This window comes from Misgurnus anguillicaudatus, chromosome 11 (assembly GCF_027580225.2).
Source record: "Misgurnus anguillicaudatus chromosome 11, ASM2758022v2, whole genome shotgun sequence".
In the NCBI taxonomy this organism is placed as follows: Eukaryota; Metazoa; Chordata; class Actinopteri; order Cypriniformes; family Cobitidae; genus Misgurnus; species Misgurnus anguillicaudatus.
The window spans coordinates 35,586,690-35,613,670 of NC_073347.2; the positions used below are offsets into that span (position 1 = coordinate 35,586,690).

The 26,981-nt window shown below is 36.2% G+C and overlaps 1 protein-coding gene across 4 annotated transcripts in view; it reads left to right on the forward strand.

Moving 5' to 3' along the window:
• The first annotated feature begins 1,257 nt into the window (after nucleotides 1-1,257).
• crtac1b (cartilage acidic protein 1b) overlaps nucleotides 1,258-26,981 on the forward strand; it is a 57,397-nt gene continuing 31,673 nt past the window's right edge. For all 4 annotated transcript variants that reach the window (XM_055170859.2, XM_055170861.2, XM_055170862.2 and 1 more), the window contains exons 1-5: nucleotides 1,258-1,394; nucleotides 11,306-11,510; nucleotides 13,644-13,840; nucleotides 13,938-14,074; nucleotides 23,013-23,169. In XM_055170859.2, the coding sequence (XP_055026834.2) occupies nucleotides 11,314-11,510; nucleotides 13,644-13,840; nucleotides 13,938-14,074; nucleotides 23,013-23,169 (688 nt within the window). In that variant the 5' untranslated portion in view covers nucleotides 1,258-1,394; nucleotides 11,306-11,313. The remainder of the gene's footprint in view (nucleotides 1,395-11,305; nucleotides 11,511-13,643; nucleotides 13,841-13,937; nucleotides 14,075-23,012; nucleotides 23,170-26,981) is intronic.

Here is a 26,981-nt window from a genome sequence, read left to right on the forward strand (position 1 = left end):
AGCCAATTGGGACAAATAATGGACAGTGTCGCTTTGTGGCAGACAGAGCAGCATGAGAATTTTAAATTCATGTAGTATTTTAATTTTAATAAAAATGGGGACCCAGAAAAAAAATTATTAGTATTTTTGTCTTCTTTTCAGTAAAAATATCTAAAAATTCTTAAATTAAGATGCTTTTTCTTGATGAGCAAAACAACCCAAGAAAATAAGTCAATTTTTTAGACCAAAAATATCAAATTTAAGTGATTTTATGCATAAAGAAAGCAAAAAAATCTGCCAATGGGGTAAGCAAAAAATCTTAAACATTTTTCTTAAACACCAAATTTGCTTACCCCATTGGCAGATTTTTTTGCTTGTGTACACTGCAAAATAATTTTCAAAAAATAATTTTCTTAGTATTTTGTCTTATTTTCAGAAAAAATATCAAAAAATTCTTGATGAGCAAAACGACCCAAGAAAATAAGTCTAGTTTTAAGACCAAAAATATCAAATTTAAGTGCTTTTGTGTTGGGTCCCTTAATGCTAATAGGAGGTCCGGGACCACCCCAGCCTCCCCTCAATTCAAACACATTGAAAAAAATGAATTTCTTACTTAGTGTTTTTGTCTTGTTTTTAAGTACAAATATCTAAAAATTCATAAATGAAGATGCATTTTCTTGAGAAGCAAAAGTACCTAAGAAAATAATAATTTTTAGACAAAAAATATCAAATTTAAGCGAATTTGTGCTGAAACAACAAGCAAAAATATGCCAATGGGGTAAGAACAATTTTCTTGAATTTCTCTTGAATTAAGTGTTTAAGACAAAAGTAAACTTATTTCAAGATTTTCTTATCCTATTGGCAGATTTTTTTTTTTTTTTGGCTTGTTTTAAGCACAAATTCATTTTATTTTTTTATTTGCTCATCAAGAAAATGCATCTTGATTTAATAATTTTTAGATATTTGTACTTAAAACGAGACAAAAATACAAAGTAAGAAAGTCATTTTTGCAGTGTTAAACTATGTTTTGCTTGCTCATTGTAATTCAAACCACATGTTTGTGCAAACAAACATTATTTCATCCATGTGTTTTCACATTAATCATTATTATTCACATTATAATATTCAAAACGTCATTTAAAGCGCACAGCACCTATGCTTATGAATTATTAAGTATGAAGCCTCAGGTAAGCGCTTTTGCTTTTATATGGCTCCGCCCTTCAATGCAGTCATTGGCTATTCTCATTAAATATTCCTCGCAGAGCGTGTGATTGGACAGATTGAGATACAACTGATTTCATAAAGCAAGTTCTTTGCAAGTTGTGTAAAATCAGTATGAGACATACCGAGGGTCCACAGGGAATCACTTTAATCTGAGGAAAACCATTTCTGACCGCCTCCGGATTCTCTTTCATGTAAGTACACGCGCTTTAATAACTACCGCAACGTCTTCAAAGTTAAAGGAGATCATTTGATCTTTAACCGGGCATCTCGTTCAGTGTTATCAGTCTGTCGTCCGTCGAACAGATGAGATGCTACCGATAACGCGATTACGATATCGATCAAGATTTGAGAACCAGACAGACTCAGTCGCTTTTCATCTTCATCTTGTTCTGCTGTCATAAGATGTTACAGAGTTTTTAAACATGATGCAGTATCAATGTGTCCCATATTATTCCCAATAAATTGAACCGAGTCGAAATGTCATATGAAATGTCGTCTCGCTTTTCATCATCATGAGTTTATGTTGTTATATGCTAAATAGTTAAGTGCACGAAAAAAAAAACATTTTGTGTGCTACCTTTTCATTTACTTCATTAGTTAAAGTTATTTTTGTTTTGCTTTTTATCATCAAGTAGTAAGCTATAAGTTTGAGCTTTTCCTTTAGTTTACTTTAAAGCGTCCTTGTCATTTTGCTGTAGGATGAGAGAGATGCTCGAGTCAGTGTCAGTGCTGCTGTTTGTCGCAGTCCGATTACAGCCCAAATGAATGATGATGAATAAATCTAGCCTTTAATAGCCTGTAATGTGTCAAAGGCAAAATAAATAAACAAGTTTACCATTACAGTTCAGTTTACAATTTGCATTCCTCCTCATGCATTCAAAAAAGATCATATAACAAATCTAAATCTAAATGTGCTGATGTAGTGTACTTGTGAGAAACAGTCAGGGAAAAGTGTTTATATGTGAGATCATCATCTAACATCTGTCGTAACTGCAGTAACTGTGTTGTATGCTGGCTGCGGTGATGCTGAAGCTGATGGCATCATTTCTAGTCAAACTACCTCTTCAAGATGCAGGGCTGCTGCAAGGACATATTCACCTCTTGGGTTCATCTGCCCGCCTGTATTCTGGATTTATGACCCCTTAGCCATGAAGACTTTTTTAGTTTGGAGCACCTCCAGCTCTCGCCTCATCCGAGAAGCTTTTACATCATCGCGTTATGATGACGGATGAGAGAACATACAGTTTATTCGGAGAGCAGGTGTCCCACTGCCCTTATCTGACCGTTATGAGTGTTAAAGCTCGTAAATTACGATATAATGGCATGTTTACGTTGCTTTTACTGTTTCTGGCGAAGTATTAATTTAAAAAGCTATGATTCTGGTGGTAATATAGGGAACGAAGGAAAAGAGGCATCCTTTGCTAAAGCCTCGTAATGTCGGGCTGACTCGGTTGTGACTTTGTGCATTTATCATCAAGACTGAAATTACCACTGTGCTCCAATCTTTAGTCCAGTAATATGACTAATGCAATACTGACTCGAGTGCTTTGATTAGAGGCGTAATACTTTCATCTCAGAAAAAAATATATTAGGACAACCTGAATCTAAATTATAGTAATTGTAGGGCTTTGATGTTAAAGCTCTGATGTTTGATTATTGCAGTATAGACACTCATAAGAGACTCGCAGTCATATCTTTCAATAGATTTATTCAACATGTCTGTATCAATCAGGATCTTTAGGAGCTTTTACTGACTTCTATATCAACACACAAATGTACACTGTCAGACAAAAAAAGCTTGGCACTGGGCAGAACCCTCAAAGTGTATATTATATACCCTTTAGATGAAGATAAGGTAAAAACTGACTCATTACTAAGAACACTGTCCCATTTTACTTCTTATATTTTTCTTGCAATGACGTTACTGTACGTGAGTGATGATATAATTGCAGTTCCATTTGGTGTCTAAAGTTATTTTTAATTAAAGGAATACTATCTTAAAAAATCTTGATAATTTACTCACCTTTATGTCTTTCTTTGTTCAGTCTAGAAGTTGATTTTTTTTAGGAAAACATTCCAGGATTTTTCTCAATTTAAAGGATTAGTCCATTTTCTTAGAAAATCCAAATAATTTGCTCACCACAGTGTCGTCCAGAATGTTGATGTCTTTCTTTTTTCAGTTGAGAAGAAATTATGTTTTTTGAGGAAAACATTTCAGGATTTTTCTCATTTTAATGGACTTTAATGGACCCCAACACTTAACATTTTAAAATTGCAGTTTCAACGGAGTTTCAAAGGACTCCAAACGATCCCAAACGAGGCACAAGGATCCCATCAAGCGAAACAACTGACATTCTTGGCAAGAAAAACTAAAATATGCACCTTTAAACCACAACCTCTCCTCCTCGTCCGGTCGTGCGACGCGCCAGCGCGACCCCACGTAATTGCGTAGTGACGTGGAAAGATCACGTGTTACATATATGAAACGCACATTTGCGAACCATTTTAAATAATAAACTGAGACAAAGACATTAATTAGTATCATTCGATAATCGACATATAACAACGTCAGAACGGTCCTCTTTCTCCACACTTGTAAACACTGGGGCGTAGTTTCGCATTCGTCATCCGTGACACCTTGACGTGATGACGTATTGCGTGAGGTCGCGCTGGCGTGTCACATGACTGGAGATAGACGAGAAGTTGTTCTTTAAAAGTTCATATTTTTTATTTTTCTTGTCAAAAATGACTCACTAGATAAGACCCTTATGCCTCATTTGGGATCGTTTAGAGTCCTTTGAAACTCCGTTGAAACTGCAAGTTTAAACTTCATTAAATCTGTTACGTGTTGCGGTCAATTAAAGTCCATTAAAATGAGAAAAATCCTGGAATGTTTTCCTCTAAAAGCATAATTTCTTCTTGACTGAACAAAGACAGACATCAACATTTTGGATGACATGGTGGTGAGTAAATTATCTGGATTTTTCTTTTAAGAAAATTGACTAATCCTTTAATAGACTTTATTGGACCTCAACAGTTTACAGTTTCAATGCAGTTTAAAATTGCAGTTTCAATGCAGCTTCAAAGGGCTCTAAATCAGTGTTTCTCAACCTTTTTGGAGTATTGGACCCCCATAATATCTGAAAGCAGCCTTATGGACCCCCCTACCCCTGTTCTCACCTGCCATCCACTGTTCTTTCCAATCACAATGATTTTCACAGTTAAAAGCTATGAATGCAAGATAAGTGAATGGAATTTAAGTAAATAATATTTTTTTAATGACTGGACTAGAAGTCATTCTAGCCATTTAATTTGATTGATTGTGTAATGTGTTGTGCCATTTCAATGCAATCACAACAACATTGTAAATTCCAGAACAATGTTCTACTGCATCCTATAAAATAAAACATCCATAATGTCTAATCTGAGATTAATATTTTAACAATGTCCATTTAAAATGTACTTTGTTTTGTGAAATTTACACTTTTTAAAAACTAAAATTTAATTGTACTGCATTGAAATTACACAACACATGCTTCATATACAACCAATTCTCTGGAACAACATTCTCTTAGATTCCCCCCCCCCACACACACAAGGTCTTTTAAAACAATTTGTAATTTCAACCTTAATTCTGGTTTAAGTACAAAAAATGTCTTATACTTAATAAAAAAGTAAGAATTAAAAACCAAATTGTTTTGAAGGACACCCTGCAATTATGCCACGAACCACTAGGGGGTCCTCGGTTGAGTAACACTGCTCTAAATGATCCCAAACGAGGCTCTTAGTTATATAGCGAAACGATTGTCATTTTTGCCAAGAAAAAATATGCACTTTTACACCACAACTTCACGTCTTGCATTAGCCAGCGTGACCTTACATATTACGTAATCATGTCGAAAGGTAATGCATGACGTATGAGAAACTACCGCTTCAGTGTTTAAGTGTGGAGAAAGAGGACCGTTCTGACATTGTTGTGCCGAAGTGATTATGCAAAATGTCACGGCTAGTGCAAGACGAGAAGTTTAAAAGTGCTCATTTCTTATTTTTCTAACCAAAAATGACAATTGTTTTGCTAGATGAGACCCTTTTGCCTCGCTTGGGATTGTTTAGCTCCTTAAAGTTCCGATGTACCATGGGAGTAACACTGCATTATTTGACAGAAAACTTCATCAAATACAATAATGCTGCCTCACGATTAGTCGCGACTAATCGTTTGCAGAATAAAAGTTTTTGTTTACATTATATATGTGGGTGTATTGTGTATAATAATTATGTATAAATACTAGGGGTGGAACGGTACATGTATTTGTTTCGAACCGAATCGGTACGGGGGTCACGGTTCGGTGCATGAATTTAAACGGAGAATACACAGTATGAAAGTAAAAAAAACTTGCGCGCAAAATAATTAATGTAATGCAGAACTACTGTTAGATACGCGGGTTCTTTATGGACAGCTAATCTGTTGCCCCGCTTTAGCTCTGAAGCTCTGATTGGCCCCGATGCATCAGAGCTCCGCCTATGTATGCGCTTTATCAGAGCCCGTCTACATTCTCTGGCACTCTGCAGTTTTTTTTGTCAGGTCGACGCCGCTCCAGTCAGTTAGTGAGCAGCGATAGCGAGGATGGCAAGTGGTGTTCCACAAGAGACGCTCCGCCAGCCTCTTTAAGATCGCAAGTTTGGCAAAACTTCAGTTTTCCAGTCAGTTACAATAGTACAGGCGAGAGAGTGGTGGAAAAGACGAGGATTGTGCGTCGGCGTTGTTCAGCAGTTGTTAGGTATGTGAGTGGAAATACATCTAATCAGGGCTCTCAAGTCTCACGCATTCACCTTGACACACACGCATTTTAGTCAGTTCACACGCTCACACGCCACACTTTGTATTTCTCACGCTGAGAAGTAGGAGATAAATTGTCCTGCTAATATACAATTAATGGACGAGGCGCAGTTCTGTCGAGTTCTGCTGCTTTTTTAAAGTGTGCTCAACGTTACGCAGCGCCATCAGCTTCAGAGTACCGCGAGAAATCTTGCGGAGGAGGCTGATTTCAAATCGCTCTCGCGCTACTCTGACGTCATCCACTTGTCGTTTCTTGCAGCGCCTCGTTTAGTCGTACACACCTATTAATTCATCCTACAAGCCTATTTTTTTGTTCTTTAGTACATTAATATGAAATAAGGCCAAAATGTAATTTTAAAATGTATTTATGTAACACTTGTAATACATTTGATCCATATTTGTATGAAAGATGAGTACTAGATTACTTAAAGTGGTATACATTTTTGAATACGAGATAGTATGTTAATTGCATTTCAGTTCTTATTCATGACATCTCAAAATAACACTGATAAGGACACCTATGTTTTTAAGATTATATTAAGTACTAAAAAAAATGTCTTCTTCATTTTTGTTTTTCTTTTCCCTCCATTGTACCGAAAGTAAATCGAACCGTGACGCCTGAACCGAGGTACGAACCGAACCGGGACTTCTGTGTACCGTTCCACCCCTAATAAATACACATACACACGCATGTATATAATTAAGAAACATTTGCATGTGTATATACATGTTTATATTTATATATAATTTATATTATATATAAATATAAATATTTATTATATAAATATATATTTTTTCTTGAAATTATACATGTATGTGTGTGTATTTATATAGACATAATTATTACACAGTACACCCACATCTGTATTGTAAACAAAAACTTTTATTCTGCAAACGATTAGTCACGACTAATCGTGAGGCAGCACTAAAATACAACAAATCAGAAACAAAAAGCTAAACATATTTAGCTGAGATTCTTGTGATTTGAATGATGTAAACCCTTTTAAGATACAGTCAACACAGCAGGTACAATTAGTGTCCTTTTTAGGCCTTTTTTAGCCTTTTTCAGGAATGCTAATGGGTTAAAGCCCTTTGAAGCTGTGTTGAAACTGCCATTTTAAACTGCATTGAAACTGAAGTGGTGGGATCCATTAAAGTCCACTATTTGGAGAAAAATCCTGAAATGTTTTTCCTCAAAAAACTTAATTTATTTTTGAAATAGTACCAAATTATTAAAATAATGCATAACCATTTTAAAAATGCAGAAAAAATAGCGCCAAATGTACCTTTTTGTCTTTTAAAAGTAATGGTCTTGTTTGTGATCTCAATAAGCAGATTTTATAATTTCTGTTGCCATTTAAGGTGCGATGTCTCTGTAACATCATAAACAAGTCAGATAGATAGACAGGATCCCCTATTTCTGTGTTTTCTTTTACTTTACTTCTCACATATGGATTTTGCCATCTTAAATGTCTGTCTCATGTGCAGTAAAATCACTTCTACTCTCAGATCTTAATTTGGTCAATCTGACCCGTCACATGTCTGCAGTCTCTGTATTTATGTCTGCGTCCTGTGAGCGTAATGCTGGCGAGGTAATTGCCTCTTAACGCTGTAGAAAGTCATTCTGCCTTAAACTCAATGAAAGTGGATATTTTGTCTGCGTGGTTCAATTCAGTGTTTTACAGTTCCTTTTACTTCAGTGAGTCATAACCTCAATGAAAGAGTTTTTCACAGATCAAGGGGAACGTATGAGGAGATCTTTTCATAGTTGCGAAGGTTTTAAGGTCACAAATTCATTTAAACTTTTCACCTTTATCGTTTTCTACAAATTAAAGTAGAGTTTACCAAAAATGGCAATTCTGTTTTTTACTTACCATTTTAAATGTTTGTTTTTATTCACCTATATCACCATTACCCCCACAAAGCTATTGCACAACTACATAAGTCTTGTAGTTTTATAGGAATTTACTGTATCTTGTGTGATTATTGTGGTCTGTCAAAAAAAAAAAAAGTATGCTTCCTGCATTTAAAAGAACAGCTCAGACATTAAACATTTTACAATAAAGTTGTTAACATTAGTGAATGCAATAGTTAACATGAACTAACAATGAACATTGTGATACCCCGTCTCTGAAAACTAATTTTAAAATTTTAGGGCGACAGAGTAGTTATTACCATAAAAATTCCCAAAATATTTAATCTGTAATTACTGCTGTGAATGACAAATTTAAACTAAGCCTTCTTTTTGTGTAAATGTGTGTTAGTACATGTTAAAGTTTAACTCTTTCGCCGCCAGCATTTTTTCATAAAGTTGACAGCCAGCGCCAAAGTGTTTCATGATTTTCACAAAAGTTTAATGCCTTCCAGAAAATGTTCTTCTTTAAATATATAAACATACAAAACCTGTTTCATCCTACTTTTGTAATCAGCTTTTGAATATGGGTAGGTTTCTGCAAAAACACCACATTTTGAGCAAAAAGCAGAGATAATTCAATTTTTGTGAAGGACTTTTCATAGAGATCCCATTCAGAGCGATCTTTAAAACAGACACGGACATGCAGCAGCTTGCCAGAGGGCAATACTTCCGGTTAAAAAAAATGCGGAAGGGCGCCACATGGTGGATAATAGACAGGGGTATTGAGGAAAGCCGGAAATATTCGTCATTGGCAGGGAAGCGTTTTCTCTTGATTGACGAGATATCTCATCAATGGCGGCAAAAAAGTTAAATGAAATTGAAATGAAAAACTGTAATTTGTTTTGGAATATGGGATTTTTTTTACAAATGATTTCTCTGTGAGCCTCTATTTTTTTTAAATGTACCCTTATAATCTTTATTTAAAAACGCTAATCTCCTCCCCTCTTGGAAACGATCACTCTCAACTAGCAGTCATATGGTATGGCAGGTTGACGGAGTCAGTGAAAAGATCGCAGCGATTAGCAATTAGCAACATGAACCAACTTTAAACAATCCATTATTAGCCAGTATTACTAGCCTGGCTAACACCAGACCAGTCTCAGAGAATGAGACGTGGTCTAGGAACCATATGCTCATTTTCTCATATTTGAGGCGTGGTATATGAATGCCCAGAGCCGTTTATTGGGCGCTACGAATGTCTATCAAATGCGTCTGTACGTAACTCATAGCCAATCGTTTCAATTATACCAGATGACGTATGTACAACAACATAAATTCAAATGTAAACGACTTTTATCGGTTCGTGTGCACACAAAACTAAACCGGTAGCTGTATATTGATATTGAAGAGCAACACAACTTAGTGGCACTGTGACAACCACAGAACAGGCATAATGACAATATGATATTAATAACTACCCAGTCTCACAAAGCTTCGTGATACAGTCACGTATTTTTTTTATTCTTTTTTCGTGCTATTATCACAAAATTTCGTGTTTATTCGTGATCGTATATTGAATTCCTGTATTCATGTGATTATCACGTATTGGTTACTCAACTACTTTTTCCTATTTTCAAACCATTGTCGCTTCGGTTTAGGGTTAGATTTGGTGCTTGCATTAGAATGTCACTTTATATATTGGTTTATACTATTTTTTCTGATTTATTTTTTTATATGTCGCCTGGCGTTAGGGTTAGAGTTGGGTTTAGTTAGGGATGTCATTTTATGTAAATCTAACCCTAAACCGAAGCGACAATGGTAAGAAAATAGGTCAAAACAGTTGAGTAACCAATACGTGATAATCACACGAAAACAGGAATTTGTTATACGATCACCAAAAAACACGAAATTTTGTGATAATAGCACAAAAAAGAATCAAAAAAATATGTGACTATATAACGAAATTTTGTGAGACTGGGCTGATTAATAAATACCACTTACCATTTATAAGTTAATTGTACTTCGTCAACGACGATGCCTAGCAGGTTGGTCCTATAAAACTCTGTGGTTATCATGTCTTGCCATGTCCAAACATCCTTCTTGTTTAACGCCAAAAGTTGCTCTTTTTTAAAATAAACTTGCGTTCAAAACTACTTAGAAGACTATCTAAGGCTGCATTGAAAAGTAACTTCGCGTCTGCTGCCATGTTGGATAAACAAAACTGCTTCGGTGTGTCGCATAGACGTCGTTATCGTCTTGCTGCCCCCCTCCCCGTTCTGTGATTGATTCCCTATTTCAGGGGCAAAATTGGTCCATGGTTTCCATGATCAACTTGCAGCGTGAATAAATTTGCTTGCAAGGCAGCATGGGGAAACCAAGGCTATTGTATTACAGCAAATACACAAAATAACATTCTTTTTAGCAATGTAATAGGGGCTCTTTAAAATGTTATTTATAACATGAACAATACTGAAATTAATGATTTTATTGACACCTCGCTTTATTATTCTGCGCAATATACCTGCGCAATACCTGAACTTGGCTTGCTAAAATCTTGTTTGTAGGATTGGTAATTCTTATATCATTAGTTTTAGGAAACTTTTCTATTATTAGAAAGTGAAAACGCACAAGCGAAAATCTGTGCCGGGCAATATTGCAACTTTAGCCCAGTTTTTATTTTGGTGCAGATATTTTTTGTGTCATCTCCAAAATTCTGGGAACATCTTATCTGTTTAGTAATGTTAAGTAAATGTTATGTCGCAAATCCAATGGTGCTGGTAGTGACGCTTCTTTCTGACCAATCAGTGATCTACAGTGTTTTCGCGTCACATTTTGGTATCAGCTCAGGTCGCTTGGAACCCCAACCGAGGTGGTACTAAAAAAGTATTGGGTGTTACGAACTGAACCCAGTGGAAAAGCTCCCAAAAGTAAGCTGACCCGACTCAAACCAAACCGTGGGATACTATGCAATGGAAAAGCGCCATATGCTAATACCAGTACATGTGTTCATGTTAGTTCACTATTAACTAATGTTAACATTATATTTTTTTATTACTAACTAGGGCTGTCAAAAGATTAATCCCGATTAATCGCATCCAAAATAAAAGTTTGTGTTTACATAACATATTTTTTATATTTATATATAAAATATTTATATTTATATATAATATAAATTATATAAATGTATATACAGTATATAAATGCAAATATTTCTTAAATATATACCTGAATGTGTGTGTATTTATATATACATAATATTTACACACAATACACACACATATGTTATGTAAACACAAACTTTTATTTTGGATGCGATTATTCGCGATTAATCTTTTGACAGCCCTATTACTAACATAAAACAGAGAGGTTTAAAAGTTTTTCTTAATTAAAAATCTCTGTTATTTCCTCAGACTGAAGAATGTCATCCTGGATATTATTGCTCAGTGTGGGTGCTCATTTTGGACTGTCCTGGGGTCAGCGCACTGAACCCATGTTTGCCTCAGTAACTCAAAGTATTTTCCCACCGGACTACGAGAACAATCCCACGCAGCTCAACTACGGTGTGGCCGTCACCGACGTGGATGGAGATGGAGATCTGGAGATGTTTGTATCAGGGTGAGTGTTGTGTTCACCTGCCAGATCAGATTTCATATCACGTCAGGAGGATGATTAAGAAGTGAGCCGTTTATGACATTCAATTTCATCCGGGGTTTAAACTTGATCATTGCCTGACACTTACATGCTGCCTTTGAGTGGTTTTGAGTAACACTTTGTTGTATTGACATTGCCAAGAAAATGTCATTACCTCAGTCTGTGGTTAGAAAGTGATCTTTTCAAGGAGAAACGTAAATGTCAACGCAATCAGTTTGACTTATCTGTAAACCGTTTGTGAAATGATTTTGTTAGATTTGGGGAATGCTGATGAAAATTGATGTAATTGAACATTTCAAGGTTTTTGGCGTTTTCTTTAAGACTTTGCAAAGTGTGGTTGATGTCATCTGACAGTGCTGTATCTCTAGGGAACCTAAGAGTTAGTTTTTTCCACCTGAGGTTGATCTGCGGGATTGTGGGTAAGAGAAATGTACCAACAATGATGTGTTGACACTGGAAAGAAATTCGTGAATGTTGTGTAAGATTTGTCATAAGACTTGCTGTGTTCGAAACCGCTCCCTCGTTTACTCATTCACTAATTCACTATTCCCTATATAGCGAATGACAATTGAGTCCACTATATGCGGAAGAACTGAACGGAAATGAGTGAGTGATTTTGGACACTGAGGTAAATAATCTGCGGTCAGAAAGCTGTTGCAGAGATTCGTCATAAATCCTTATGCTGCGTTTACACCAGCCGCGGTAGAGGCGGCAAAAACGCGCTATTCGCACCTAGTTGGATGCTTGAACATTTGAGTTCACCTGCTTCATTCGCGCGTGAAATTCTTGTCATTCGAGACATTCACACGGAAATTCACGACTCTGCTAAGGCTCCGCCACTCCGCTCACTTCCTGTAATCATGTCACAAGTATAGCAAGGTCCTGATTTGTTAACACGGCGCAGAAATCCGCCGAAGTTCAGCTCAATTCGCGCGTTCTGTGACATTCGCGCCGCGCTTACCGCGTGTACTGCGCTGCAGGATGACTAATCACGTCTTTGCATTGACTTAACATGTAAATCACCCCTGCTTGCCACCTCTACCGCGGCTGGTGTAAACGCAGCATTACACCTGTGTGGCTTTATGGATTGTACTGTAAAACGATAAAGTATATTTTCTTACGTTTTTTCATCTTTATTGTATTAGTTGATCATAAACAAAAAGAAAACAACTGCTTGTCATATTTACTATGATATTTATTTATTATATTTAATAAACATATGCATTATATATTCAATAAAAGTATCACATTTATTTTTAATTAGTTTATTTTTACAAAGAAAATGACTGAAAACTAAAACTAACAAAATGTATAAACGTAAATTTGTGGTGTTTACTGTCAGTATCCTACAGCTGATTCCATTAACGCGTTCGTCTCCCGTTGTATTATGGTAAATAGTGAGTGAGCGAGTGTACATCGAATGTACCCTCAAATTCAGAGTGTATTGTGGGTAAAAAGTAGTGAACGAATGTAGGGAATTTTGGACACCACTACAAAATGGCGAGCGCCATAGGAGATAGGAAGAGGTTTCGGACACAGCACCCAGGTTGGATTTATACACTGCAGATCCTGATTCCTAATTTCAATTTGTTTGTTTACGCTACTAAACACGAAACGTCTTGACATGGGATAATCCGATATGTTTATATTACATTGCGGACGCAAATGCGTATCTGAATTATAACCGATTTATTATCACATATGAAAGAGGCCTAAACTGATTGGAAAACATCGAATTTATGCGTTTTTTTCCTGCTTACACGTTCGTGGGTACACTGTAAAAAATAATACGCTGGATTTACTTAAAAATAAAGTGCATCATTTTTGCATCCATTTTAAAAATTTTCTAAGTTAATTGCATAAATTGCTTAAAATTCCATGTAATACTTACTTTAAAAAATGGATGCAAAAATGATTCACTATATTTTGAAGTAAATCTGGCCTGTATAAAAAGTTTAGTGTAAATGCGGTCTTAGAAAAGTCTCTATTTCTTATTTTTTAGTCTCATTAGTTTCTAGGAGAGCGCGTCAGTTTGGTTGACTTGAATTTACATAATTTTTTATGTGTTTGTGCCAACTGGTACTTTTTTCTCTTTAGTTACAATGGCCCAAACCTGGTGCTGAAATACGACAAGGTTAAGAAGGGGCTTGTTAACATTGCAGTTGACAACCGGAGTTCACCGTACTACGCACTCAGGGATCGACAGGGCAACGCTATCGGGGTGACAGCGTGTGACATAGACGGCGATGGAAGAGAGGAAATTTACGTCCTCAACACCAATAATGCCTTCTCAGGTATGAAACTGTTCCCTTGGAGAGGCTCTTAATTGAATAAACTAAATGGACATTAGTTCTATTTCATTTACTTTCTTTTTTTCTGTTCTTCTTGCAGGGAGAGCGACGTACACCGATAAGCTCTTCAAGTTTCGTAACGGCCGGTATGAGGATCTCCTGAATGATGAGATAAATGAACACAGAGATGTCGCTAATCGCGTAGCTGGACGCTCAGTGGCATGTGTGGACAGAAAGGTAACGGCTCTTCAGTTTTTACCTTTTCAGTTAAGATTTCAACATAGCTGTAGAAAACTGTAGTATATGCAAGGCAAGGCAAGATTATTTGTATAGCACATTTCATACAAAGAGGTAATTCAAACTGCTTTACATAGAAATGAGAAAAAAATCTAAGAGAAAAACACATGTACAATATTTTTTTACGTATCACACTGAAGGGGTTTATTTCACAATAACAACCTGATGTCTGTACATTATCCCACTTATTACAATACAAAACAATACAATGATTTTCACAAAAGTTTCACAAAATGCCTTCCAGGAAATGTTCTTCTATAAAAATATGAATGTACAGATATATTAAATGAAAGAACAGACCCTCTGCTTTCAAACAAACAATTCAATATAATTCAATTTTACTTATATAGCGCTTTTCCCAATTGGTTATTGTTTCAAAGCAGCTTTAAATTAACTCATTCACCACCAGCCTTTTTGAGAAAAGTTGCCCACCTGCATTTTTGTGATTTTAACAAAATTTTCACAAAATTCCTTGCAGGAAAAATCATTTTCTATAAATATATAAACATACAAATTATATCAAATTAAAGAACACACCCTCTGCTTTCAAACAAACAATAAACAAACAAACAAACAAACAAAATGGGGAAAAAAACGTTTCATTATATATTTACTTTTTCTACTTAATTTAACCACTGAAATATGGATATTTCTCTTCAAAAATACAACATTTTGAGCAAAAAGCTTAAAAAATTGCGTTTTTGTAAAGGAATTTATGTTAGAGATAAGACTCAGAATGACTATCAAACATAAAGGCAGTTAAAAAAAATCATTAACTCTTTTTAACTTCCGTTTTTGATAAATTTGATTTGGCGCCATCTGGTGGATAAAAGTATTACACTTTCACTTTGAAATTCGTCCAAAAAGGCATATTTATTAGTTAAATATGAACTCATAAATGACGAGATAACTCGTCAATGGCGGTGAATGAGTTAATAGAAGCAGGGGAAACACAGAAAAATCGACAGACAACATAAGTAGCAAAATACAGTGGCTATAAATAAACTTTACAAGCGAGCGTACTAATAATGTAGCATATAGAAGAGGGTGCTAAGTAAAGCCAATGTCGGCTGACTCCCTGGGGTTGAAAAAACCCCTAGGAGAAAAACCTCTCGACTTTTTAAGCCTAGGAGGAAATAAGTCCTAGGAGGAAAAAAAACTTTGGGAGATAATATATATATAACTGCAAACTAGCAACCAACCTTAAGAAGTCTGAGCAGTCTGAGCGCATACACACTTCGGGAAAGATAAAACATTTGCATGGAAGTGGTTGAAGAGATATAAGTTGCGTGCACACTCTCAGGGCAAGAGCGTAGAGAAATTCAGCGCATACCTGAATGCATACGAAATCAAAGGAAACCCGCCAGCTGAGAGGTTCGCGCATCATTTTAATGTAGGATATCTTGGTCAACAATAATGCCCTCTCGACATTTGTCATTAAAAGTCTTAAATCACTTTTAACAGAAACCATGATCATAAAATACAATCTGCATAAACAAGTTGACAGTAAAATTCATGTATATTTCTTGATAGTATTTATTGCTGTTGTTAATAAATATTTAAAGTGTTTGTTGATGGGTTTTGTGTTTATCTTTTCAGTTACTCTTCTACACCCCTGCTCCACTTTTAATATATTCATTCAAAGTTAATCTATTTATGTTTTACTAGCATGTTTTTCATGCACCTAAATATATGATATGATATATACTGATATACCAGCTAATAAATTTTGAAATTCAGTCTGCACCTAATTTAGCTAAACCAAGTAAATTTGCTTGAATTGAAGTCATTTTAGGCTGCCAAAGTCAAGTTTAATCATATAAAATTTATTTTACCAGCAACAAAAATGTGGCCAGTGAAAATGCTGAGTGGCTAGTAACTTTGGAAAACAACTAGCCACTTTGGCTGGTGAGCAAAAACGTTAATGTCAAGCCCTGGTTGTTATCCTTGATAATGAACCTTGGAATGTACTTGGAACATAGTTATAATGTAATGTATAGAAGAGTTAAGCCAATGTCAGCTGACTCCCTAGGGGTTGAACAAAACCCCTAGGAGAAAAAACTCCCAGCTTTTTTGTTGCATTACATCTCCCATTCCTCCTCCCTGTATGATGTCACCATTGGAAGCTGTGACTTAATTCAAACTAACCCTGCACCTTCTGAGTGACAGCTCTTCTATGGGCAAACACATCAAAGTCCCAACCAGATTAATTGATCGCATGGTAACAATGATATTTGATGCATAGTACTGATGAGCGATTTAAAATCGATCAGACATTCAGTTTTCCTTGTCGTGGAGAGCGCGTCTCATGGTTGCTTAGCTGCGAAAGATGCCACGGGAGCACGCTTTGGAAGGAAGAAGCACCTTGACCTGCATTTAAAGCAACACTAAAGAGTTTTTGCTCTTTGCTCCCCCTACAGGTTAGAAGCGTAATTGTCCATTACCACTGTCGTAAATACTGCAGCATAGCTGGCTCTGATTGGATTGTAGGTCTGCCGTAAAGCAAGTTTTTGTAGTTTTCACTCGAACTACAGGACCACGGTTGGAAACTTCTTTAGTGCGGTTTTGGCCGATAGAGTGCTGCAAAGCGAATGTGAAAGTGCTGTTCACCCTGTTTCGAGTGGATGAACGGCTGAAACTTTTTGGAAACATTACTTTAAGGTAAAAAACCTCTTTGGTGTTGCTTTAACATGCGTTTTTTGACGTGACATGTATATAAAAAAATCGGAAATGTGTTTAGGAATAAAGAAATACTGCGAAATATATTGATATTGAATTATTGTCCAGCCCCAGTCAGACTTAACAAGCAGATTACAGCATCATTTTCAACAACACTGTTTCCAAAACTTACACTTTAAAGCACCTTTTTAGAAAGTTTGGGTTCCCAGGACCCCAAAACGCCTTTGTTATGTAAGGGCGCACTCACACTATCCAAACCAAACCGCGCTCCGGTGCGTTTGACCCCCAAAGCCTGGTTTGTTTGACAAGTGTGATCGCTCTGTTCTGCGCCCGGGCGCGGATTGGTTAATCGCGCCGCGGCCGGTTTGCAGAGGTGGGCCGAAGCCTTCACCTTCACCTGCCTCCGTAAAAACCTTTTGATGCGCGCAGCGGGGTTAACGTGAATAACCGAGCTGCACACGTGACAGATCATCTAAACAATACGATGACATGTGAGAGGGCTGTCTGTAATCGCGCACCAAACGACTCCGAATAAAAAACACAGACTAATCATTACGGTGGGTTCCAGTGTTAAGAGAGATCTTTACTTCCTGCTTTTTTCAAAACAATCGCATCTTAAAGCAACACTATGTAGTTTCCATGTAAAAATGACTTACAGCTCCCCCATGTGGTTGAAAAGCGCAACAGTGCCTGTTATCAGACACTCTTCTGCAGGCAGGGGGAGGGGCGGGGCTGTGTGCTCTACACTCCACCGCCACTTTCAGAGTGTGCTTGTAGCAGCTAGGAGGCTGCTCAGGTTGCAGCAACAGTACAATTTATCCAGTTAAAAGTTGTTCTATCACTGAAATAATTTTAGAGACATTATTTAAAGTTAAAAAAACGACATAGTGTTGCTTTAACTCATTCACCGCCATTGACGAGTTATCTCGTCAATTATGAGTTAATATTTAACTAATAAGCATGCCTTTCTGGACGAATTTCAAAGTGAAAGTGTAATACCGCTTTTATCCACTGGATGGCGCCAAACCGCCAATTTATCAAAAACGGAAGTTAAAAAGATTTAAATCATTTTGAACTGCCTTTATGTTTGATAGTCATTCTGAGTCTGATCTCTAACATAAATTTCTTTACAAAAACGCATTTTTTTAAGCTTTTTGCTCAAAATGTTGTATTTTTGAAGATAAATATCCATATTTCAGTGGTCAAATTAAGTGGAAAAAATAAATATATAATGAAAGTTTTTTCCCCATTTTGTTTGTTTGTTTGTTTGTTTGTTGTTTGTTTGAAAGCAGAGGGTATGTTCTTTAATTTGATGTAATTTGTATGTTTATATATTTATAGAAGATAATTTTTCCTGCAAGGAATTTTGTGAAACTTTTGTTAAAATCACAAAAATGCAGGTGGGCAACTTTTCTCAAAAAGGCTGGCGGTGAATGAGTTAATGACAAAAGCGCGCCCAGACTCGGATCGATAAAAAGTACAGTGTGAGTGCGTGCACCTGGGGGAGTAGGGAGGGGTGACAATCGCGCAGGGGCATGGTTTGGTTTGGTTTGGTTTGGATAATGTGAGTGCGCCCTAAACTAACAGCCAAAACGCATAAAAGTGTTGTAGTGTAAACGGCCTCTTAAAACTAACCTGGTTGTACTGTATTTGTAGTTTGTAGGATTTATAAATCATCTTCCTTTCTTCAAATCTTGCAATTCCAGTTCTGAAGAAAAGTGAGTTCTTAAGGGACTTTGTACGTCTTGTTACTGTCTGATGGTTTCACTCGGCCGAGCTCAGGATCCTCTGTGGCCATCGGTTACTGTTTGTCAGCACCGTGGAGTCCTGCCCTGTTCAGCCAGCCAATATGATTGTTCATTTCCAGCGTTCTGCATTATTTGTCTCTGACAGCGAATCGTGTGCTGCGATAATTAGAAAACGCAAGGCCTCATTTGTTTTTTGTAAGGAGACATATTAAAAGGAAAGAACAGCTTTAATTTGTCTCTGCGCACGTAGGTTATCAGAGCTCTCGCCGTCCGACCGCGCTTCACCGCTACTTAATCTCGGACGGCATGATAGATGGCCAGACGTGTCAATGATTTGTATTTAGTCCAAAACACAATAAGCTGAACAGCATATTTCTGCAATTACTTCTGGACTCCACGCTGTTGTGCGGAGCAGTCAACAGTGAAGGATGCTCAGTAGTGTTGGGGAAGAGCCGGCGAGGGATTGAAATGGATTTTTTCATCTGCAGTCATTTGACCGGGCTGATGGTAGCGAGATGGTGCTCCTTAAAAGTCCTTCAGAAATGATTTTATGATTTAAATGATTTAGGATCGAGCTGATAATAGGTTTGGAGGGAAACAAAACAAAATGTGTTTGGTCTTCGCAGAATTAAAGTCAGAGCAAAAAAATTGCCCTATTATTGGATGTTATACACAAGTCGATTTGAAACGTTAGCTGCGGGAATTAGCTGCTGATGCAGATTGTTGAGTTCCTATTGCCATCATGTGATTTCGATTTGTTTTTGACTAGTCGTACAAGGTCACGGATATGTCACGACAAACGTTAAGATGCAGTAATTCATAAATCATATGCTTTCACTGTTAAAAAATTGCATAGCTGGTTTTAAACAAATGTTGCTTGCTGTTCTCCAGCGTGGAGGGATGATGTAGTGCTGATGTTCTCACTAGATATACAAGGTCAACCAGCTTGACTAAAGATTTCATACCGTTCAACCAGTTTCACCATACTGTTCAACCAGCTTTACTAGAGAGATCATAGTAGTCAACTAGCTTCACCTGAGAGATCATCCTAGTCAACCACCTTCACCACAAGTTTATGCTGGTCTTAGATGATCCTTCACGTCTTTATTTTTTTAGTTATTTATGCATAAATTTCCCTGTTGGCGTATAGAGAGATTTATTTTGAAATACAATGTATAGTTTTTCTTCCCCTTGAGACTGAATCACCATGATCATTTGCCACTTCTAAGCAGACGGGAAGACACATGGCTCTCGTTTCTTCAGGAAGATAGATTGATCCCCTTATGCACCTATCTGCAGCTTTATCTAAGCTTTATTGCCTCTTCTAGATTTTCTTCCAATGGTATTAAAAAACATTAGGGTTTTTGCTTTTGATTTGTTAGCTTAATGGTTTAATGGTAGTGAATTAGAGGTCGCCTATAAATACTGAGCCAGCTGTGTGGTGTGAAACATGCATTTTAGAGATGCTCAATTGAGTTTTTACAGCTCTGAAATGGACCTGAATGGTTGTGGTTCAAACCCCATGAGGGCAGATACAGATATCACCAGGTTACTCAGTAGAAAGTCCCTGTAGTACTGGTCCATTCCTAAGAAACAGTGCAATTTCTGTTTCATATGTAATGTAATTAAAGGGATACTAACAGCTTAGACTTAATTGTTGTATAAAAAAGAAATAAAAATGTAAAATAAACATTATAAGCTATAATATCATTTAAATGTTTTTATTTCAAGCACTATTTTAACGGGATAAAAATTATTTTAAGTTTTAAAGGATTACTACACTTTCATAAAATTATTTGGATCATTTACCCCTTTTCATCCAAGATGTTTTTTTTTCAGTCGAGAAGAAATTTACTCATTCCCTTCTAGCCTTTTTTAAAAAAGTCCCTGCCAGCATTTTGTGTGATTTTTACAAAATTTTCACAAAATGCCTAAAAATTTCTTCTGAAAATATATAAACATACAAATTTTTCAAATGAAAGAACAGACCCTCTGCTTTCAAACAAACACTAAACAAACACACAAAACAGGAAAAAACTTTTCATCCTATCTATACTTTTTTCTCTGTTTATAAATTCTTAAATATGAGCGAAAAGCTGAAATAATTGCATTTTTGTGAAGGAATTTTGTAAGAGATCAGATTCAGAATGATTATCAAAACATACACGAAGTGTAAAATTAATACATATTTTTTTTGCTTCAGTTTTTTATAAATTGGGTAAAAGCAGTGCTATATGTGGGCCGGTACGCGCTGGTACTCAGTACCGCCACTTCCAAATATAGCTCTTGAGGGTACCACCACCTCTCCGTGCGCCCAGAAAGTGATTTTAGCATACCGGAACGCTCATTTGCACATCTGTTTAAATCAGAGCTTTAATTTAATCCTTTGGCTGCGCTGCCGGTTTTCAGAGCGCCCTTCACAATGCACGCTTCCTAATTCGTCCCACCGAGAGCAGAGACTACATTACCCATACACCCTTCAGATTTCCTCAGAAGATGTGCAGAGTTAAAAACAAATCTTGAAATTGTAATATACATTTCGTTTAATTGCTAAACTACAAGTGAACGAAAATTTTAATGAATTTGAACGATGCGCACAGGAGTTTTACCACCCGCAAAATAGAAAACAATGGGACAAAATAAAGTGATTACTTTCGAGTTTCAAATGGCCAGTATTTTATTATTCTTGAACCCACAGTCATGGTCTTGGTGACATTTTAAAGTTTTTATTTAAAGCTCTCTCTAACAACTAGTTTTAGCATTTAATCATGTTGAAAATTTTACTTGTATACCTTTTGCACATTTTATTTATGTTCAGTAGCTATTTCTAGCTCAAGCAAATCCACAAACTTATAAAAGGATTCATTATTTATTATAAGGTCGTTTGTTGACTGCTGTATATAAAACCCCTTTAATATAGTTGTTGGTACATTAGGGGAGGAGTCTAGTCAGCAAAAAAAAATAAAAAAAAATAATAGAGTACCAGCACCTCTTTTGGGCCACTTAAAGCACTGGGTAAAAGCCATCTAGTGGATAATCGCGGTATTACAGATTACCATAAAAACTCATCAGGAACACGTTTTTTTTTCATGCAAATGTTTTCTCTTAATTGACGAGATAACTCGTCAATGGCAGGGAAAGAGTTAAGTTTTTTGAGGAAAAGATAAGACCCTTATGCTTCGTTTGGGATCATTTAGATCCATTTGAAGCTGCATTGAAACTGTGAACTGTTGAGGTCCACGTAAGTCCACTAAATGAAGAAAAATCCTAGAATGTTTTAATCAAAAAACTGAATTTCTTCTCGACTGAAGAAAGAAAGACCTAAAAAAATCCTGATAATTTATCAACCAAGATGCTTATGAAAGTGGAATATTCCTTTAAGAAATACTTCATTGAAATATTAAAATGATATATATGCTATATATTTAGTTTTTCTTCAAGTAAACACAAATATATATATATATATATATATATATATATATATATATATATATATATATATATATATATATAAGCAAAATAATATGTTTGTGAGAGAAAATTATTAATATTGTAAGAATTATTTAGTGATCAATACTTCACGTATCCATGAAAACAAGTTCAAATATGGCGACACATCAATAACATTGAATCTTATTGGGTTATATATGCATGCTTGGTCACAAATGCAAGAACGTGTAGCCATATTTGAATTAAAACTATTGTGCCAATAGCAAATGAAGTTTTCTACAATGTTTATGTATTTTCTGTCTCTTACCTTCATTTTCCATTTGAACAATAATAGTTTAGTCATACTGTATATAAGGAAGTGACATCATAGTCAACGTCTTTTTGAGCACCAAAATAATACGTCGCACTAAATGTTTAAGAGGATAAGGTTACAGGTAAAATCTCTATAAATCTCCTTTTTTGTTGATAAACAGAGCATGAAGACCATTAAAATGGTGACATTAAAGTCCAGACCTGATCGGTTAACTGCATTATTCTTTAATCTGTGTTTTCTGACCTGAAGTGGCAGTTGTGTAGAAACCAGTGAGCGTTTGACATTTTCATTGTTGTGCCTCATTAGGATTCTGGTCACGAGCTGCTGATATTTATATACTTATGTATATATTTTTTTATTTCACCATTTCCATGCTGTTGGATGGTGGGTGTCTTTATTGAAACTGTGTGCGTAAGTTCATTTGCTTGGCTACCTCGCTGACTTCATATCCACAGGGAATCTTTCTGATAATGGGGTGTGAAATTAATATCCAAGGGGAGGCGGCTGAAATATGCGCGTGTGAGTTTATGCGTGCATGTGTGCGACTGCATGTGTGGTCGTGTGTATATTGCGTGTGTGTGCTGTGCTTCCGTTATGTGGATACTGGAACATCTCTGTTGTATCGGTCATGATGTGCCACGTTATTGATGTACTGTATATCAAAAGTCAAAGTTATTTTCTCTTTTAGGGAACAGGACGTTATTCCATCTACATCGCTAATTACGCCAGTGGGACCGTCGGCCCGCATGCTATGATCGAAATGGATGAAAATTCCAGTGACCCATCAAGAGGAATCATTGCGCTGTCAAACGTTGCCGAGCAAGCTGGAGTCAACAAGTTCACAGGTGTGTATGTGTGGGATCCTATCGCACATCTTTCATTTGTCACTCGTTCACACTGATTATGTTTCTTTTGTGTAACAGACCTATGACTATATACAGAAAAAAATGGAAATATGTAATGGAGTAATATTAAAAACTAGATTGTCAGTCTAATTTATATGAGGAAAGGGATCATATTTAATCCAAATGGTATTTAAAGTAATTTATAGTTCATCTAAATATGAAAATTCTTGATTTTTAATAAAAAAATTAATTTATTCACCCTCATACCATCTTAGATGTATATGCCTTCTGATCTTCAAATAAGTTCATAATAAAATTATTATATGGGCTCAACATGGTAAAGCTCTAAAAAGCACAAACATCCATCATTAACTCATTCTTCGCCAGCCTTTTAAAATAAAGTTTCACAAAATGCCTTCAGAAAAATTTTCTTCTATAAATATATAAACATACAAATATATCAAACACCCCCCCCCCTGCTTTCAAACAAACAAATTGGGGAAAAAAATTCATCCTATCTTCATTTCTTCTATTTTTATAAACTCATAAATATGAGTAGGTTTCTTTAACTCTTTCACCGCCAGCATTTTTTTTTAAAGTTGCCAGCCAGCACCCGCGTTTTTCATGATTTTCACCAAAGTTTAATGCCTTCCAGAAAATGTTCTTCTTCAGATATATAAACATACAATACACCAAATGAAAGAACAGACCCTCTGCTTTCAAAAAAAAAAAACAGTTTCATCCTACCTTCAGTAGTTCTTTTGTAATCAGCTTTTGAATATGGGTAGGTTTCTGCAAAAACACCACATTTTGAGCAAAAAGCAGAGATAATTCCATTTTTGTGACGGACTTTTCATAGAGATCCCATTCAGAGCGATCTTTAAAACAGACACGGACATGCAGCAGCTTGCCAGAGGGCAATACTTCCGGGTTTAAAAAGTTGCGGAAGGGCGCCACCTAGTGGATAATAGCGGTATTGTGGAAAGACGGAAATACTCGTCATTGGCAGGGAAGCGTTTACTCTTGATTGACGAGATATCTCATCAATGGCGGGGAAAGAGTTAAAAATACAAAATTGCAAAAAAATTGAAATAATTGCATTTTGTAAAGAAAGTTTGTTAGAGATCAGATTCAGAGTGATTATCAAAACATACACAGAGTTAAAAATGTTGTTAGGTTCGTTTTTGCTTCAGGTTTTTATAAATTGGATAAGATCACCATCTAGTGGATAATAAAGGAATTACAGATTACCGTAAAAACTTGTAAGGAAAGCGTCATTGGCAGGGAAATGTTTTCTCTTAAAGGGGACATATCATGAAAATCTGACTTTTTCCATGTTTAAGGGCTATAATTGGCTCCCCAGTGCTAGAAAATGTCTTGCAATTAAGGTTCTAAGCAACTGTAGGCTAAACATTTATTTACTCCACAAAAAAATCATTAAAATCAGTTTAGAAATGTAAAAGTTAATGTGCATTATATCAAAAAAAAAAAAAAAAGTCTATGCATATGACAACTAGTCATGAGACACATATTGGTGTCTCACACCACATTGGTGGTGGTTGAGGAGATTCCCCTATTCATATGTGAAGCGCTTTGAGGTCTGCAGAAAACCGCAATATAAATTTAACAAATTATTAATTATTATTATTACATATGAACCAATGAGATTTCCCAGATGGAATGAGGGTGAGTAAATTATTTTCCTATATTACTTTTCCTTTAATTTGCACCAATTAAAATCCCATAAAATTCAGCTAAAATTGCTTAAAGGATTTGAAGAGTTTGGTTCCAAAACGCGGTAAACGGCATTAAAAAAAAGTTTACTGCCAAAAACAGTATTGTATCAGGTCAGTATTAAAAAGTAAATTCTTAATTTTACGCAAAATCCAATAACCATCGTGTTATTCTGTCATCTTTTTTCCCAAAACGCGATAAACGACAGTCCTCTTCTGTGCAGAATGCAATAAATCCGCTCAACAAATCACAGCGCACCATTCCACGCATTGTCAACAACGGCGGCGCTTTGAATACACACAGAATCCTAGTTTTCCTCATCTACTTTGAACTTTGTGATCACCAAACAAACAAAAACACAATAATACTTTTGATGGCATTGATAAACATGTGGTGTTTTTCTGTGGCGGGGAAGAAACGTAAGCCATCAAAATCTAATAATTTACTAGAGAGGCACTCGGGCGAAGGAAAAATGCAGGCTGTTGCTTGTTCTCACACGACAGCATCAAGCTTCTGTCATGCCAACACATTGACCCCAGAGGATCTTATGAAAAACTTTACATTATTTTACTCAAAGTCAACGAAAATCGAGCAGGACCAAAACATTTAAGTTCAGAGACGACGTCCCAAGGACGACATTAATGCCATTAATGTTTTTTTTAATCAGTGTATACCACTAGTCAACTAAATGAATATAACATGGCAAAGATGAATGCACATTTATATATTGATTAAATAGATTTATAGCATTTTGAAAAAAAAACTTTAATAATGGATTTATTGCATTTTGTGGAAAATAATCAGTTTTTATAAGAAATCTTTGAAAATCAAATTATGGATTTGAATTTTTTATGTTTTTATAACCTAAAGATGCTATGTGGAAGTTTGTAACAGAAAATTGTGGTTTTCATCTTCTTTCTTGGTATAGAAAACACGTTTTTAGCGAAATTAGTCAAAATGGATTTATTGTGTTTTGGAACCAAACTCTTCATTTATTTCACACCAGGACTACATTCTGAATACTCATACTGTACACCACAGAGACAGGAAGGATGTGTGAAACGGGCCTACAGTAAGCATACGGTGATGTCGGTGAATATATTACCCGAGACTCTTTAACGGCCATGAGCTGTAGGGTCAGAGGTTTTTTTGCCTTGCGGCTGATTTACGGCAAACCTCAGCGCTCATATCGGCTTTGAATCACTGAGTTATAGACAGTGTTTATCAGCTAAAGCAGCCTGTAATAGAGAGTTCAGAGGCCTGGTGGCTGAATAAAGAGACGGAGGTTTTGGCGCACTCAGCTGTTTACGGCACTGAAAGTCATGTGAAGGCACAAGGACAAGTGAGTCGTATTTCAGCTCCGACTAACTCGATGAAGCAGTCGTTCCATTAATCACTATGGGGGGAGCGGAGCCGTGGACCTCCAGTCAAACGTGCTTGAGAGAAAGCAGTTTTGTGGATGGCTGTGAAGGGAATGAGGCAGAAGATACCTTGGTGAAACCCAGCGGTCAGGCAGGAGTTACCATACAGCGTCTACGGGCAGTTTTGCAGTTAACTTTTGTACATGAAGATAGTTTTTCAAGGGTTTAATGAAACTAGATCATTATGCTACATTTATATTCTTGCATTTGGCATATGCTTTTATCCAAAGCGACATTTAAGGTACATTTTATCAGCATGTGTGTACAACCTTTGGTGCTGCTAATTCAATGGTCTACTAATTGATCTTTTTGACAATATATGGTTTATTATGGTTTTCGAGGAGACAGGCCCAGTACTAGGCTTGCTGGACTGGGGGGCAGTCAGGAATTTTGGGTGGGCAGCCATAGTTTTATTTTATTTGTCTCCCTCAATCAGAATTTATTTTCTGTGTCCTATCAATTTCGGCAAACGCAGACAATATGAGACTTTTCTGAAGATATTTTGCAGAGTACCAGCTGCCCCAACCGAATTCTAAAAGTTTTTAACGTCGAAATTGTATAGATGTGATAATCTGGTAATGTCATTTAATCTTACTACCTCAACGTGAGAGTGCCATAAAATATATCTTCATTCATTCCTGAACTTAAAAATCGGTA